This window comes from Strongylocentrotus purpuratus, unplaced genomic scaffold (assembly GCF_000002235.5).
Source record: "Strongylocentrotus purpuratus isolate Spur 01 unplaced genomic scaffold, Spur_5.0 spur5_scaffold_15, whole genome shotgun sequence".
Classification (NCBI taxonomy): domain Eukaryota; kingdom Metazoa; phylum Echinodermata; class Echinoidea; order Camarodonta; family Strongylocentrotidae; genus Strongylocentrotus; species Strongylocentrotus purpuratus.
Genome location: NW_022145600.1, coordinates 13470307 through 13482770, shown reverse-complemented (window position 1 = coordinate 13482770; position 12464 = coordinate 13470307). Strand labels below are relative to the sequence as shown.

General features: G+C 38.6%; 1 protein-coding gene across 1 annotated transcript; it reads right to left on the bottom strand.

Annotated features, from left to right (window-relative positions):
- Positions 1–1841: 1841 nt before the first annotated feature.
- LOC115924040 (ras-related protein Rab-21-like) lies at positions 1842–11945 on the bottom strand. Its single transcript, XM_030985623.1, has 6 exons — positions 11858–11945; positions 6054–6133; positions 5134–5215; positions 4450–4521; positions 3939–4155; positions 1842–2932 (listed from the first exon to the last, which is right to left on the bottom strand). The coding sequence occupies exons 1-6, from the start codon at positions 11891–11893 to the stop codon at positions 2802–2804; spliced, it is 618 nt and encodes a 205-aa protein (XP_030841483.1). The 5' UTR covers positions 11894–11945; the 3' UTR covers positions 1842–2801.
- Positions 11946–12464: the final 519 nt, after the last annotated feature.

Genomic DNA, 12464 nt, shown 5'->3' with positions numbered 1-12464 from the left:
GTTTATGTATTCAACACCAACCTTTACTCTACGTTCAATAGAGTACCAAAGTATAACATCATATTAGCCAAGTTGTCAAGGTAGTTGGTTCAAAACAATTTTGTGCTAAACAATGGCGTGGTGATCACACCAGCTCCAAACAACTTGCCCTGCTCCAGCCCGTTGCTTGAATGATATCACGGTGAAATTCATGCGAAGGCCCTGTTGATATAGGAACCAATAACCGAGACAAGGAGCGAATACGACGTTAGCACTTCTGTTAAATGACAAATCATCTTTGCTTCATCAAAATCAGTTCAGAGACGGCTGGAATATCCATAAATGTAACAATTTATAATATTTGTGTACCACCACAAATATTCGATAATATGAAAAAGCCGTTGAAAAAACGAAATAGCGCCTTTTACGTTGTATTTCAGCCAATGCCGATGTTGGTTTTTGTTTGTTGGCTTTTTGGTTATATTACACACAACCAGTCGGCCCATGTATTGTTATTATTAATTAATCAATTAATTATCGGTCACTGTATTTTTTGAAAATAGAGTTGAATTGGTATGATCGTATTGGCTAAATTTCACACATTTTGGGGTCTAAAATTACCTTCATAGCAATTTTTGGGTCCTAAAAGGGCACTAGAAATGTCATAGATAAGAATAAGAGCAATAACCATGCACTTTGAAGGCATTTGCAGTCTAAAAACAGAACTCAACTATCCCTTTAAATGAACTGGAGCCAACCAACCCTAGACTTGAAAATAAAATGAAAGAGTATTATAATATCATATTTTAGTTTTTTAATTCTCACCGACATACCACCTACCCGAAAAATACCCACTACAGGTTAATGTCAATCCATCATTGAATTAATTAAGTAATTCGTATATGACTATTAGATGTATTCATTTCTTGTCCTATTGACTCTATTTTGTCTTAATCATAATAGCAAAATTTTGCTATTTATACATTTGGCAGTTCATCAGCAATCATGTTAAAACATGTTCATTGTTATTATGCGTGCATACATTAGAAAATGACTTAAAGACTTCCCCGACGTTTACAAGGCCTAATAACCCTTGCATTAAACGGTAGATGCCGTCTATATAGATTGCAATGAACTTTAAAGTGAAATAATTGATAGGGGTTCTGCCGTTAAGTTCCAATGAACTGAAATACATTAGATGGCCTAAACTGGTTAATGTTGCAGTATTTTTTTTTCTCTCTCTCTCTCTTTACCTATCTTTTTAGCTCTCTAGTTTCCTTCCCCCCTCTCTCTCTCTCTCTCTGTATGTATTGGGATGATGCTCAAACATTAAACGCACCTACATACACACACACGCACACACACACACACACACACACGCGCGCGCACACACAAAAGTCATGTATTTGATTTGATTTTATTTTATTTTCTTCTGCATTCATATAAATACAATGTTTTTCGAGTAGTAATATAAAATACAATAAGTATTTTTCTGACAATGAATCATAAATAAGCAAATATATATAATAATTTATTTTTTTCAAAAACGAAATGATAAACTAACTGTCAAAAATTCTAAATTTCGTCAAACATTATACAATTTGTCAGCAAATTACTTGAAAATAAGACAGCCTCTAGTCAGGAGGTATCCATTATATTCTATTTGTACAAACTTGAAGTTCAAATGTTTCCGACAACATGTGCAGGGAGAGCATTCCATCGAGTGCGGAAAATCGCCCTCCTTCACCCCCTTATGAGTGATCTTAAAAGTGGCGTATTCAGATATTTATAAAAGGTGGGGGAATTTTCCCTAGACGTGGGATATGAAAGTAGCCCCCCCCCCCCCCACCCCCACCCCCTCCGTTCAGAACATCCAATTTGTTGACATTTCTAGGGCATTGACAAGACGGAGGCCGGCCCATACGTCGGCTATAAATATTATACTGGATACCAAATACCAAATACCAGACTTAAAGTCACCCATTAATATTGAACGGCGTCATGTTCTAGCTTATAAAGTCAAATGAAATTAATCGAATTTTAACTAAATTTCGACCCCTTTCAGGCCAAAATGATTTGAATACACTGCAACTTTTATTTCAGTACCACAGTTCTGATTATGCATCTTATGAGAAACATCTCCTTAATCATAGAAGACAAATTGCTTTCATGATCAATCTCATAAATGATGATGAAAAAACAACAACAATGTTGCCCCCTATCTCTGTCTCTGTTTCTCTCTCTCTCCCACCTTCCTCCTCTTATTCCCCAAATTTTTAATTAACATTAGGGCATTTTTTTCCCTCTCAGTATAAGTAAGTTTATATCGCACTGTTCATTGGCAAGAAATGTTGAAAGATATTATGTTTCTGGAGCAATTGATTCGGGTATTCTTTGGCGTATAATGTTAGGGGTAGACTGGTTTGAAATTAAGAATTCGGTTAGTGAAGAATATTAAGCGTGGATCAATAATCACTGTCGCCAGAGTAGAATTTCGCAGAACGTCAGTTTAGGAAGTCTAATATGAATATACGGATAATAGCAATGATTTTTTTTCGTTTTAATTCCATGTAAATCTTAAGCCATATGACATCAGATTTTTTTCTTGATGCATGCAAAGAGTTTATAAAGCCTGATAATAGCTCTTAGCAAATTGATTAATTAGCTCAAGGAAATTTCAATATCCTGTTGTATTCCCTGTATAGAAATCATGTTCGGTTGAAGTAATAGGTTCGCGCATTTCAAAAGGCGATGTAAAAGGCTACTGAAATTGCTTTTACGTTGATTTTAGAAAGCCTTTGCGATCATGTTTGCTGATGTGATCACTTGCTCTGACATCGACATCGACCGCGATCACCTTCTCTGTTTTCATCGGAATTGGTAGAGTTAGAGACATCGACCGTACTCTGACGATTCTTGGATCTATTTTCTTGTATTGATCTTGTCATTTGACCTGTTTGGAGGATATGAAATGAAAAGGAATATTCAAGAACATAACTGATTCAATTTCTTTGTGAGATAATGAAAAACTGAGTGGCGAGTTCGAAAGAACATATACAATTTAAATGACAAAATCATCTTTGTTTTATCAAAATCAGTTCACAGACGGCTGAAATATCCATAAATATAACCATTGCTAATATTTGTGGGGCCCCACAAATATTCGATAATTTTGAACCGGCTGTTGAAAGACAAAAAAATGCTTACAGTTTTCAAACGAATATTTTTGAATACTTGTTGATGATCTCTCTATTTATTCTTTATTTTAACAAAGCATAACATACGCAATGTTATTATAATGAATGGTTAAAACCAATGACCGTTTTTTTAGAGAATGCCCTCATATGGTTTAAAGTTTCTCTTTAATTGATAACAGGCTTATCTCTAAGTCGTTTGTAATTTTGTTAAATCCCTTTCGAGCATGGTGCAGTAATAACTTTTAGTATTCGCAAATGTTTTGTTATTATATACGTAATTTTTTTCTTCTTCAAAACTAAGTAAGTTCTTTAGAATTTATATTTGTAGGATTCTTAATCAAATCTAAAGATGAGAAGAAGGCAATGATTGCCTTTTGCTCTAGCGGATCCAAGAAAAGGACAGACCCCCCCCCCCCTAAAAAGGGTCACTCTCAGGGACCCTCCCTTGGGATTATATTATGGACTACATTTAATCTTTCCTTCAACTCCCACGTTTTCTGGAAATCCGCCTCTGCCTTGTCGTTTCCCAAATTTGATTCAAGTGAAAAAACAAGACGAGACGAGATCATAATGATTACAATAATGTAAAATTATGTAAACTATTGATCAACTGCGCCCCATGTTTTCAAGAGTACTGTTGTGAAAATAGCATGCAAACTTTAGCTACTTGCCGTCGATTCGGATAAATGGCATCCCTTTATCGCTCGTGATTAAGTCTGGAAATACATAGAATAGGCGATTAAAAATAAAGGGAATACTTACAGATATGATAGAAGATTTCGTCGACACCCTCACCAGTCTTTGCGCTGGAATGAAAGTGAAATACTCCTTTGGTTTGGGCGTAACTCTCTGCCATTTTACGGTCGACAACACGGAATGATTCAAGGTCTACTTTGTTCCCAATCACATAAATCAAGATTTCCTCAGGACCCATGCTCCTCAGCTCTGAGATCCAGAAATCCACCTCATCGAAGGAATCCTATTTTTAAAGAGGAAGAAGTAAATAATCTGTTTACATTTGCTGCTATTTTTATTTGGGCAGTTGACCCTCCTCCCCAATGCGATATTGCGTTTGTATTTATGCAGTGTTTGCATAAAAAAAGTCTTACCCCTCACACAGCACAAGAATGTCGATTTTTCATCAAAAGAAATTTAAAAAAAACACGAAGAAGAAAAAGAAAGAAAAAAAAAGAGTAAAAAGAGGGCAACATTTTTTCTCCCCGGTGGGATACCCCTTAGCGTCACCCTAAGAGAAAAATCTATATTCTTTTACCTGATTTGTGATGTCATAAACGATGAGTGCGGCGGCTGCAGACCTGTACGTCAGAGGGGCCAGTGAACGAAACTGTATGAGACAAATAAACAGGTGATAATAACTAAAACTGTATGGAATTATATTTCCTGCTTTTCGTGAATCAATAAGAATTATGCTTGGTAGATATCTTATGACATTTATATACACATTATACTCGTTTGTCATCAAACTGGCTGTCTTTAATTTTGATAAGGAGGCGCGATAGCTCAGTTGTTAGAGTAGTGGTCTCGTAATCTGGTGGCCGGGTTCGAAAACATGTCGATGCGCTATAGTGCCCTTTGGTAAGGCATTGATCCTCATTACCAGCTCCCTCGGAGTGGAACTTCAGCTTACTAACAGGCGTTTATGCTTTCTTAGCAGTCAGGTTAAATAGCCACCAACACATATATTAATTCTAATTCTTAATAATTACAAAGTTAAATAGAAATGATGCCAGATATTTAGAGAATAATGGTCGCCCCATTATGAAAGAGGGACGATTTCTTTATTGTTTGCTGTTATGGAACAGAATGTCATTTATTTAGTGAACAACGACAAACATGATATGAAAATCAGATGATTTTACACCTATGATTTCCGATAACGCTGACAAACAAAATTCTTCTTCTCCACAATAAATCTTCAAGAGAAAATCATAGTTACCCTTTCTTGCCCCGCCGTATCCCATAATGCAAAACTATATTCGATGTTCTGAAAGTAGAGTAATCTTGACAAGAAGGCGGCGCTGTGATGGGAGAGGAGAGAGAGAGAGAGAGAGATGACGAGATGGGAGGAAGAGGAAGTTGAAAAGAGGAGAGAGAGAGAAAGAGGGATGAGAGTGAGACGCAGAGAGAGAGAGAGATCAGAGTAAGAGGGAGAGAGAAGAAATATATATCGAGAGAATATGAAATAGAGAGTGAGAGAGACAGAAGGAGAGAGAGGGGAAGGGAGAGTAAGTCAGAAAAGTTTTATGACCAAAACAACATGCGAACTACCAAAAATAGCTAATTAGCGAATGTCAGTTTCAGTAAGGACTAGACTAATTTCATATGCATAGGAAGAAAATACAGCGTATTGTATTCATAATTAAAGATTTATGCAAATTTTTTTAGTCTTGTCCTTGAAAAGAAAGATGTAACAGGTACATTGTTCTGATAGTTATGAAACCAAAAATTACTGTATACATTATAACAAGCTTGTGAAACCCCTATGATATTTGTTAGCCTCAGACTCAAGAGAAACGTCTCTCATCTTTTTATATCCCGAATGGTACGAGTCGGACTTTGCTATTCATATTTCTGTTTTAGACTTACTTCCTTCTAACTAGTTTCATAAAGACATTACTATGATTTCAATAAATTAGCCAAGAAAAAACCTTATTGAGAATAAAGGTTATGCTTAAAAACGTAGTGGCCATTCAGCAAATGTTTAAAGCGGCATTTGGTACAAACATGTACAACAACGAAATTCTCGTGACCAGGCTAATGCCGTAGGTAATTATTGTAATACGATTCATTGTATAATAATAAATTAGTGACATTGTGTATTGTATTGAGAAAGTGGTCAAGAGGGTAGAAGCTTACCCGACAGAGCTGATGTATTTCTCATCAAACTCTCCTTTGACGAATCGTGTGGTTATACTGGTTTTCCCTACGCAGATAGTCTATAATAAATGACATGAAAGTAAATACACATCATCATCATGATTGTGGTAAGGAAGTGTAGGGCTCCAAGAATCTTGAGAAAGGGAATTGTGGAGCGAAACGGCAGTCTTTAGGAGAGAGAGAGAGAGAGAGAGAGAGGGGGGGGGGTGCAGAGATCGATCATAATGTCTACATTACATGGTATTTATTAACAATTAGATTTGCTTTTACAGAGCAAGCTGTAATGAAAACATTAGCCCTTTTTTCGAAATGTTCAAACAATTTCATCACGAAGTCACACGAATACGTAGTGGAATCTTAGATGCTCCCGACAGGTGTAGCCAACTATATCAGATCAGGGAGGTGATAGAGAAGGAGTGGAATCAAGCCGCTCTCCTTTGACCCAGTGCTCCAAGCCGCCGAAAAGTTATGAGAAGATTGTAAATCGTGGATTAAAATGACGGGACATTAAAACATGCGAAAATAATTCCTAAAATATTGAATTGTTGTCAGAATCTAATTTATTTTTACCAACTCTGGCACACAAATTATAGAAAGGTCGGAGTACAAAATATGAATAATTGTTTGATGCACTTTTACCCATATAAAGTTTATAATTTGCACTGAATTTTTCCGGTAATTTATTAAATGTAACATTATGCCTGGCCTCCGAAATTCCCCGCAGTTAAAGAGCGCCTCGGAGCAAGGAACTTCAAAGCCAAGTAGAACGTTACGCATCCCATTGTTACGCTTTAGAAATCACGCATGCCTGATCAGGGGGGGGGGGGGGGGGGATGTTTCACAAAGGGCGTGTTCACACCGCAGGGGGGGACCGTGGGCGGACCGTGGATCGCGCTATCGTAGCGCGACCCACGGTCCGCCCATTGGCATTCGCCGGATCCACACCGCAGTGAGATAGCGCGGTCTATCGTAGCACCCCCTATTTTGAGAGGTCCTGTTGCCATGACGCGCAACGTCATGAGGTCAGAGCGGTCAAAGATTTCCCGCGCTAATACGAGTGGGAGTGTTGAGTTGTACCGATTCAGATTCAGATCGCACCAAAAAAGAATGAGTATAAAATTCCCCGCGTGTAGAACGATGACTTCCGGTGTGCTATCGTAGCTCGGGTTCACACCGGCAGAGATAGCGCGGTCTAGCGCGCGCTAGACCTAGAGCGCGACCCACGGTCCGCCCATTGGCATTCGCCGGATCCACACCGCAGTGAGATAGCGCGGTCTATCGTAGCACCCCCTATTTTGAGAGGTCCTGTTGCCATGACGCGCAACGTCATGAGGTCAGAGCGGTCAAAGATTTCGCGCGCTAATACGAGTGGGAGTGTTGAGTTGTACCGATTCAGATTCAGATCGCACCAAAAAAGAATGAGTATAAAATTCCCCGCGTGTAGAACGATGACTTCCGGTGTGCTATCGTATCTCGGGTTCACACCGGCAGAGATAGCGCGGTCTAGCGCGCGCTAGACCGCGCGCTAGACCGCGCTATCTCTCGTGGACCACCCCCAAGAGGTGCTCCAGTGGCACGCCGTTTTGGCTCGCCGTGGCTCGCTGTTGGGCGGACCGAAACGACGTTGTACCTTCCACACCGCAGAGATAGCGCGGTCTAGCGCGCGCTAGACCGCGCTATCTCTGCCGGTGTGAACAGCCTCAAAGACTAAGATCGACTTTAAGTTGGCCTTAACTATGACAGGCCATTCATGCCACTGGTTGCTCTCACCATTGGTCTCTCAATAGACCAGTTCACGGTTAGCACGTTACTGCAATGACCCCGAATATCCACAGATCTTCAAAACATGAAGAGGCCCCACTTTGTACATTTTGAAATAATTACTCCTACAGCGATGGAGGTGCTATATAAATAAATAGCCTTTGTTTCCCCTTTTTTCAAAGAATACTTCCACCTGTGTATCATGGAGTGCACTGAATGTTACTTTATCTGCTCATGCTCAGACTGCAACCGTGAACTGGCTTATTATGATCTTGAGATAATATTTTGTCCAACAAATGAAAATTGTCTAGATTTGTGACCATGGTTTGTACGTCCCTCGAGAGACCAATGCCAGGTATGGTTAATACTGATAATAATAATAATATGTCTTGTTTACCCAGGGTAGCCTCATCAGCAGTCATACTGTTCTCCCTGATGGCCCTGCAATCATATTACCCCGGTTAGAGGAACTAGTGGCATGAACAGCCTGCCATAGTTAAAGGGAAAGTCCACCCCAGGATTTTCTTTAGCTGACGATATAGACCTAATAATACCATGAAGAACTAGATTTGTAATACTTGTTTGGAACAAGTATAGGTGGGCTGGTCCAACTAAAATTTTAGACAAAATGAAGGGTACATTTGAGATAGCTCTTTGTCTCAGCTACATCATACTCAAAGTTCAGCTTAAACGAAGCTAAAACGACGGAGATATTGCTCGCGAAAGACGGGAATGTAGAATCCAGTTTTGAGAAAAAGTCATGTCCCATAGAGAATACACGCAAAAAGTAAAAAATTGACATGCCTCCTTTAATCGCAAAAATACGCCATGATTCCTTTGTCAAAAATGAAAAATGTTGTTAACTACATTTGTAACGAATTGTCTCAGCTAGAACATATCGAAATTTGGAAGAAAATCGATCAATATTTACAGAGATGCAATCAATTTTTGAAAAATATACTGACATCATAATATGCAAATTGAAATTATGAGTTCGGAGGCCATTATGATGACGTCATGAGAAAAGTAAGGGTCAAATGAGACTTGAAATCATATCTCCAATTCATATTCTATCACAATAAGAAGAAAAAAATTCGGGTCACCTTGCATCCTAAAGAGCTACAATGGATTTTGTATAGGCATCTTTTTGCCCATTTATGATATGTATTACAAGAGCTCGCGCGCACGGAAATTTATGTTAAACGGGGGATCATTCCGTTATTAATAGTAAACATGGTATCAATTTGTTTGTAAAAATATGTGCAATATTATGAAAGAAAAAAAATGGCGATTCTATGTTGTGTAATAGTTTTACGCGCGAAAACGCGCGCGCATGCGCGCGTGCGCGATTTTTTATAAAATGCTTAGAATGGCCTAAAACGTATGCAAAATGATTTTGAGACGATTTTGAGCATTTTACAATTTTGCGCGCGCATTGACGCGCGGACGTACGCGCACGTGCGCGTTATTTGACCTGAAATTGACCGGACGGATATTGACCTCGATCATGATAAATATGAATGAGAAATAGCTTTTGGTTATGAAGATATGATCATGAGTTGATTTTTACAAAATGGTGCCTAGATGACGTCATCAGTGAAGGTCAATGTTGAAAACGTTATTGTGTTTTGTACATATGCCTATACATATGTGTGCCAAATTTCAAGGCATTTGATCGAGCCATTTTCAAGTTATCTTGCTAACAAAAAAGTGGTTAGAAATAAGAAAAATATTTAATAAATAAATAAATAAAGGCAATTCTAACGAAATTATAAGGTGGTCTGTACGTTATACAGCCCACCTGATAATACAAGTCTCATTAAAATCCATGATCACATAACGAAGATATATCGACTTTTTGTATCGAAAATCAGCCGTCCGCCATATGCTTAGCGTTACATGGGCATGAAACGATCGCCAAAAAATAACCGATAGTATCGAAATTGTGACGTATGTTGCGAGCTGCCTTCTTATTTCGCAGACATTCACTTTCGCTCGCGGTACACTGTTATCGCACTGACACGACGAATCATGGTCTTTTGCCAAGCAATAGGTTGCTATAATGACTCCTCTAGGACAAAGGGTAAAAGTTTTTACTCAATACCGGACCCCGTGAAAGAACGGGAAAGGTGTGCAAAATGGATTGCTGCGCTGAAATCGGCGAAATTCAACTTGAACAATTACCAATATAATAGAAATCATGTCGTTTGTAGCGACCACTTTGAACCACGGTACTTCGAGCATGATCTGAAAGCGGAGCTATGCGGTACAAGACCTCGAAAAATCCTCAAAGATGATGCTATTCCTACCATTTTCATACATCGAGGACCGGTTAAGATGCGCACATCAAGTGAAAGAAGGATTTCTGGAAGACGTACTAAACAGGTTAGTTATATTAATTATCTTTCCGTTTTATAATTTGATTTTACCGGGCTTCAAGAATCAACCTCCCGCTGTATATTTATACTGAGCAGCACGCGCGGTTGTCGTCTGCTAGTGCTAGCTGGTACCTTCCAATACTAGCGCTATAAGCTAGCTTCGCGAAGCGATGGGATGGTACCTATTATATGTGTCAAACAGCGTTTCAATTTGATTCAAAATAATACTTGTGATCGTAGATTAAATGTACCTTCATGAATTTAATAATGTGAAATTCTCAAACTCACACGTAGCTAGCTAATGATACACAAACTTTGATTATTGGACATTAATTGTTACTGCTCTGCTTACGGTACCCGGTATTGCAATTATTGGCAAGTTAATTTTTTCCTTGAGCAAGAAAAATGACCATGTGCAAGTTGTCGACAAATTATAAAATTACTGACCAACAAAGTCATTTGATTCTTGGATGATGAGATGGACTGATTGATATACATGGTGAGATAGTATTTTCATATTCGGGTGAATTTAGTGTTAACTTTAATCTCGAGATTATGATACTTTGATAGTCCGAGTGAGTACTTCTAGTTTATGATCGACCGCGGTGAGGACAGCGTATACGGCACGGAGAACTCGCCCGAGCCGAGACGGCTAGGCTTCGTTTTCCGTAGATACAGAAAGCCGAAAGTTGTTTACAAATGTACGATGCACGCACGTACGCGTGCGCATTTGACGACGAAACCAATTTAAAAATTACACGAGTTTTGTTTTGTAGACTCTTTTTAAAATTTATTGCAACAGTTTTGTGAACGTTAATAAATACAAGTTTATTTAATAATTATTTCTAAATTACATATAAGTTTAACAGTGAAAAACAGCATCTTACAGATCAATATTCCTGTACAAATTCACCGACCAATCAATACAATAACGGCCAGCTCGCAAGATACGTCACACCACGGCGGGTCAATTCACAAAATGGCGATCCCCAGTGACGGCGATCACAGGGAGAATGCGTATGTTTCAACTGTGATTCTACAGCTAAATCCTGTCTTTTCTACAAAAATAAATGAAATCATCTTACATGACATTTTATGGAGATTTCGACAGTATAAAGAAATTTCTGGGGTGGACTATATCCCTTTAAGTAACATTTCAGGACAGGACTGCGGGTTACCCCGCAGGAATGGGGAAGTCCCCTTTTGTTACCCAAACCTCGCACAGTCATGCGCACGTAAAGATGTTAGGTGATTTATATTTTCAACGCAGATAATACGTTGGACCATGAAATGTCTTATATACCGTTGTGTTTTTACAAACCAACGTCATGGTGTAAACGAGTATAATAACATTTTGTGCTTTTCAATGATTAAGCAAACATGTACCATGCGTATGTCAGTGAGGCATAAATATTATTCGTAGGAAATTCACGTTGTGAGGTTGATAACATAATATATAAGCCTGACTGAGATAATACCTAAACACCTCATTTTATTACACTCCTCCAATTACAATCAATATCAAGGAAATGCAAAAAACAAAAAAAGATTAGGCGCGCTTCAAATTCAAATTGTTCAAAGGGCTCATTGACAAATATAGCAACAAAAACACTCTCGAAAAGATTGTCTGTGTGATATACTTACGCCAAGAAGGCACACTTTAATCGACTTCTGTGGCATATTCTCAGCGACAATAATATTCCGTAGACGATCGGACCAGAGACTGACAGCATTTTCTTTCAGACGCTGGAGTCAAAGTCCAATTAAATTGGGGGATTTCTAAAGCTGCTCAGAAAACGGAACAAACCTCAAATAAATCGTCGCTGTTTTCACGAAGTGACGGTAGTGAAAAAAATTGCATTCACTTTGCGTTACGATTTTTCTCACTACCGTCACTTCGTGAAAACAAGGACGAAATATTGATCCTGCGAACTGTTTATGATCGCACTCAGTGATGGGTTGAAATATGAACATTATTTTCCAAGCAGTATAAATTACAAGGCGAAAATTACTGAAAGGTTCCAAATGTATCTTCAGATTTGTAAACCTGTTTATGTACTCAAAACCAACCTTTACTCTCCGATCAATAGAGTACCGAAGTATGACGTCATATTAGCTAAGTTGTCAAGGTAGCTGGTTCCAAACAATTTAGTGCTAAACAATGACGTGGTGATCACCAGGCACGTAGCCAGAGTTTGATGTTTGGGGGGCATATACATGTAATTGATCGACGTCCTGGGGAGGGGTCTAA